Below are 6,086 nucleotides of genomic sequence, written 5' to 3' on the forward strand. Positions count from 1 at the left end.
GCCTCCAGCTCCATCCATGTCCCTGCAAAGGACATAATCTCATTCTTTTTTATGGCTGCATAGAATTCTATGGTGTATAATGTACCACATTTTCTTTATCCAGTCTATCAGTGATGGGAATTTAGGTTGATTCCATGTCTTTTCTATTGTGAATAGTGCTACAATGAACATAGGTATGCATGTGTCTTTATAATAGAATGATTTCTATTCCTTCGGGTTTATACCCAGTAATAGGATTGCTGGGCCATATGGTATTTCTGTCTTTAGGTCTCTGAGGAATTGCCACACTGTCTTCCACAATGGCTAAATGAATTTAAACTCCCACCAACAGTGTGCAGGCATTTCTTTTTCCTCCACAACCTCACCACCATCCATTAATTTTTTACTTTCAATAACAGTCATTCTGACTGATGTTAGATAGTATCTCATTGTGGTTTGATTTGCATTTCTCTATTGATCAGTGATGTGGAGCTTTTTTTCATATGCTTACTGGATACATGTATGTCTTCTTTAGAAAAGTGTTTGTTCTGTCCTTTGCTTACTTTTTAATGGAGTTATTTGTTTTTTTCTTGTAAATTTGTTTAAGTTCTTTATAGATGTTGGATATTAGACATTTGTCAGATGCATGGATTGCAAAGCTTTTCCCCCATTCTGTATGTTGTCTGTTTATTAAACAGTTTTATGTCCATAGAGTATATGAAGGAACTGAGCAATGAGCTTTAGATACATGACTTATCAGCTTTGTAAGATGCTGAATACAAAGAAATGATTTTTAGTATGTAAATAGAAGAAATGAATGATTAAAAAAAACGAGCTATTTAAATTCCACAATTGCTATTTAAAAGGCACTAGCTTAGTGGTACAGGGTACAAAATTGTGTAAGTCATGGATCTGACTTGATTGTCTCCTAGGGGAGATACCATCCACACCATGAATTACAACACACAGCAGATATGCCACAGAAGAGTGACAAAAATTTGACTCCTCATTCCGAAGTCAAAAGATGACAAGACCTCATTTGGGGGCAGGAATCAAGAAAAAATTCTGGGATGAGCTTTCATTTGCGATGTTCAGGCCATGATATAGACATTTTTGCATAAGGAATAAATCATAGGTAGCATGAAGTGGGGAATTAGGGAATGCCCAGGGAATGCTGAAGAGGACCTTTTGGTTTGCCCAGAGAATTGTGCTCCTAAAAGGCAGAGATCAAGACAAAAAAGTAAGCTGTAATCACTTTTGAAGGACTTTGGATTCCATGGGATTTGAATTTGGACAAAATAGTGTGGGGAGTTGTTGAAAGTTTTTGAGAAAAGCCTATCAGAGTAAGAAAAATTATTCCAGAAAAAATAACCATTCTCTAGCACATTTGAGAGAGCTCAGAGGTGGGGAAAATCAGAAGCTGTTATCACAGAGTCTAGTTGAAAGATAATGAGAGTCTACATTGGGCTGGTAGCAGTGGAAAATGAAGAAAAACACAAAGGTTTTATACAAGGAGAATCTATAGGACTTAACCACTCGTTGTGGAATAAAAAAGATTTAAAAAGTGGATTTCAACCTTGGGTGAATAAAAAATGGTGGCACCAACAATAGTAACATGAAAAATGAGAAAGTGGGACTCTTGGTGGGTTTAGTTAGGTATCATTGGAATTTGGGTGCTCCAATCACATCTAAAAACTTATAAAAACTTAGAAAGAGTAGTTGAGGGGAGATATATTGAGGGGTTTGAGAATCTGTTGAAGCAAAAGAGAATGTGAGTCCCCTCCAGAAAGAATTTTGGATTCTATTTAAGAAATATTTAATGAGTTCCTAATAGTGCCAGGGACTGTGCCGGGCATGGTAAGGAAAACAAATACACAAAACAGATCCCTTAAAAAGTTCAGAATCTAGTAAGTTTCTCATTCTGGTTCTATCACTTATTTGCTGTATAACCTAGGGAAATTAACATTTCGGGATTGTTCAGCTTGCTTCTATTCTGGGAATATTGCCGTGTACATGCTTAACCAGTTAGGTGGTGGCGTTAGATTTGCCAGGTGTAAAATTTTTTAGCATCATAGGGGAGCTCATGGGAAATATTATTATGAACAGTCATAAGGGCTAGTGGAGGCAAGGAATTAGGTGATAGCCAAAATACCAGTCAGAGTGAAGGAGCACAACACATGGGAAACATTTAGAGAAGTCTCTGAGGTTAGAACCGAAGCCAAAGCCTTCCACTAGTGCGTCACTTTCCGACAGTGCAAGCCAGCAGTGGCCTTGAAGCACTCCCATGCTGAGCTTAAGCACTGGATCCAGAAGCCAGAGGAATAACATAGACATTTCTAAAAAGGAACCCTGTATAGTAGAGGACAGTAGAGAAGTGTGAAAATGGCAGACATCTTCACACTGTGCTGGTGTTTAGTTATTCAATTGATACTTATCGAGTACTTACTGTGTGCTCAGGGCTACTTTCTGAGCAAAGCAGACAGGTTCCTGCCTCAGTTCATTTGCATTGTGATAAAGGAACACCTGAGGCTAATTTATTCAAGAAGCACAGCGCCAGCATCTGCTTCCTGTGAGGACTTCAGACTGCTTCTACTCATGGTGGAAGGCAAAGGGGAACCCATGTATCGTATGATGAGAGAGGGAGAAAGAGGGAGGAGAGAAGGTGTCAGGCTCTTTTTTAACAATCAAATCTCCTGGTAACTAATAGACTGAGAAGACACTCATTACCATGAGGACAGCACAAAGCTTTTCATGAAAGATCAGCCTCCATGACTCAAACACCTCCCACTAGGGCTCACCTTCAACACTGGAGCTCAAAATTTCAACATGAGATTTGGAGGCAACAAACATTCAAACTATATTGGTCCCTAATATCACGAAGTTTGTAGGCTAGTGAGGAAGAAAGCTATTAATCAAATTTTTACTTGACTGTAATAGGTGCCATAAAAAAGAAGGATACAGTTCAAGGAGAACCTCTAAAAGGAGGGCTTTCATTTAGATTGAAGTATCCAAAGAGCTGTTCCAAGTGAATTATGTTTGAGCAAACAGGGGATGGAGTTGGCCTTCAACAAAGTCCTTTATTGAAGTGAGAGATGAGGAGTGGACTGCCAGACAGATCTTTCCCTATTCCTGGTCACTAGAGCATCCAATTATAGAATCCTGAAGGAATAAAATATCAAAAGGTCCAAAAACACCAAAGGTGAACCCAGTGACCCAAATACAGAGAGAACAGGAAATTATTCAAAGCCTAGTCATGCTTATTACAGAGGCTCTAGCGCATAGTGGTAAAAACCCAAGTCTGGTATCAAACCAAAACTGAAGTCTGGCATTAAAAGCTGTGTGATGTAGACAAATTAGTAACTCTCTGTAAGCCTCAGTTTCCCCCTCTGTAAGGTAGAAATAATAAGAGTCACATACCCCTGTGACTGTTAAGAGAATTAAATAATTCATAAAACTTGTAGCACAATTTCTTACACTACCCTTCAATAAATGTTAGGTGTTATCATCATCTTGGATAAGGATTTTTTACTGAGATATACAGTGATCCAAATATCATAAAATTCACCCATTTAAAATGTGCAGTTTGGTGCATTCAGTACATTCACAAAGTTGTACAACCATCACTATCTAATTCCAGAACATTTTTATCAGCTCAAAATAAGCCTCATATCCATTAGTCACTCCCTTTCCCCTTCCCCTCCAGCCCCTGGCAATCGCTAACCTACTTTCTGTCTCTATGGATTTGTCTATTTCAGACATGTCATATAAGTGGAATCATATAATATATGGCCTTTTGTGTCTACGGAGCATAATGCTTTCAAGGTTCATTCCTGTCGTATCAAGTATTCATACTTCTTTCCTTTTTATGGCTGAATGATATTCCATTGTATAGATATAATGTATACATTATTAGTATAGAAGTTTTTGTGTGAACATATGTTTCCAATTCTCTTGGGTATACATCCAGAAGTGGGACTGCAGGATCGAATGGTAACTCTGTTTAACTTTAGGAGGAAATGCCAAACTGTTTCCCAAAGCTGTTGCACCATTTTACATTCCCACAAGCAAAGCATGAGTATCCCAATTTTTCCACATCCTTACCAACACTTGTCATTGTCTGTCTTTTTAATTCACCATCCTGGTGAGTGTGAAGTGGTATCTTGTTGTGGGTTTGATTTGCATTTCCCTAGTGACTAATGATATTTATTGAGCATCTTTTTCATGTGCTTATTGGCCACTTATGTATCTTCTTAGAAGAAATGTCTATTCACATCTTTGCCCATTGTTTAATTGGGTTATTTGTTCTTTTATTGTTGAGTTGGATACGGCTGTTATTTTAAAACTTTTGGATACACTAAGGAAACTGCATTTCCAGCGAGAGACACACCACGCAGGACTGAAAATGGTTAGTCTAAGGGGATTCATGACAGATTTGAGAAACCATGATGAACAGAATTTCCAGCCAGAGAATTTCCACTCAGACCCATCATCAACAGGAATGATTCCAACATGAAGGTGAACCACCACAGGATCCAGTTAGTCCCAGTTTCACTCTGTCATCCAAGCTGGAGTGCAGTGGCATGGTCTCCACTCACTGCAGCCTCAACCTCCCAGCTTCAAGTGATCTTCTCACCTCAGCCTCCCTAGTAGCTGGGACTACAGCAACATGGAGAAGGCATCAAAAACGTACTTCGTTCATCCACCAACAGTATGAAGAGCTAGAAGCTCTGTTTAGCCAGACTGTGTTCCCAGATAGAAACCTTCAGGAGAAACTAGCTTTGAAACTCAACCTACTGGAGTCAACAGTAAAGGCTTGGTTCAGGAACTGGCAATTCAGATTGAAGCAGCAGCAATCAGCAAAGCAAGCAAACAAGATCCTTCCATTCAAGAAGAATGTGCCCACTTTCCCCTGAACACCCCCCAGTCTTTATGCTTTTTCTCCTGTGGTTTCAGATTTCTACAGCTCCCTTCCACCTCAGCCCTTAGACCCTTCCAACTGGGCCTGGAATTCTACCTTCACTGAAAGTCCCACAGGTGACTTCCAAATGCAAGATACTCAATGGGAGAGGCTGGTGGCCCCAGTTCCTGCTTTGTACTCCGATGCCTATGACATATCCCAAATCATAGAACGGTACAATCTTCCTGATGAGAATGAGATATCCAGCTCTTCTTTCCACTGTCTGTATCAGTATCTCTCACCCACAAGGTACCAGGTAGGAGGACAGGATTTCTCTCTCAGCACTTTGCTGGTCCAGCTGTAGGCCTATCTCCCACACAAACGTGGCCCAGTATGACAAGCCAAAGCTTTGAAGCCTACAGTCTAACAGACAGCCTGGAATTCCAGAAAACCTCCAATACGGTAGACTTTGAATTTCTCTGACCAGAGTACTAATAAATATGGACCATTTTAAAAAGAGGTCTTCTTGCCTCTTGTACATAACTATTGTTTCCTTTGTCTCGTTTTAACCCAAACATCTGGGTCTGTGTCTCTGATTTCCATGGAAATGTTGTGAAAAGAGATTTCCAAGTAGAGCTGGGCACTACGCAATCAGCCCCACAATTCTCCCTGAGAAGCCTTCCTAGTCCCTTACATGGCCAATGAGACTCCAAAATTCCCCTCCCAAAACTATCCTGGAGTTTCTAAAAGTAGGACAGTGGTTTTGGGGGTTATCCACTTTATTATTTTAAAACTAGGACTCACTCTGTCACCCAGGCTGGAATGCAGTGGCACAATCATGGCTCACCAAAGCCTTGACCTCCTGGGCTCATGTGATCCTCCCACCTCAGCCTCCTGAGTAGCTGGGACTACAAGTGCCCGCCACCACACTCGGCTAATTTTTTGTTTGTTTTTTGTTTTTTGAGACAGAGTCTCGCACTGTCACCCAGGCTGGAGTGCAGTGGCAGAATCTTGGCTCACTGCAACCTCCACCTCCCGAGGTTCAGGTGGTTCTCCTGCCTCAGCCCCCTTAGTGGCTGGGATTACAGGTGCATGCCACCATGCCCGGATAATTTTTGTGTTTTTGGTGGAGACAGGGTTTCACCATGTTGCCCAGGCTGGTCTCGAACTCCTGACCTCCAATGATTCGCCCACTTTGACCTCCCATGGT

General features: G+C 40.8%; 1 protein-coding gene across 1 annotated transcript; it reads left to right on the forward strand.

Annotated features, from left to right (window-relative positions):
- Positions 1-1,119: 1,119 nt before the first annotated feature.
- LOC101012476 (arginine-fifty homeobox-like) lies at positions 1,120-5,737 on the forward strand. Its single transcript, XM_031666826.1, is given in 4 exon segments — positions 1,120-1,219; positions 4,433-4,495; positions 4,498-5,217; positions 5,220-5,737. Coding segments are annotated over 4 exon segments (1,023 nt in total). The 3' UTR covers positions 5,360-5,737.
- The last annotated feature ends 349 nt before the right edge of the window (positions 5,738-6,086 follow it).

Source organism: Papio anubis, chromosome 5 (assembly GCF_008728515.1).
Source record: "Papio anubis isolate 15944 chromosome 5, Panubis1.0, whole genome shotgun sequence".
In the NCBI taxonomy this organism is placed as follows: Eukaryota; Metazoa; Chordata; class Mammalia; order Primates; family Cercopithecidae; genus Papio; species Papio anubis.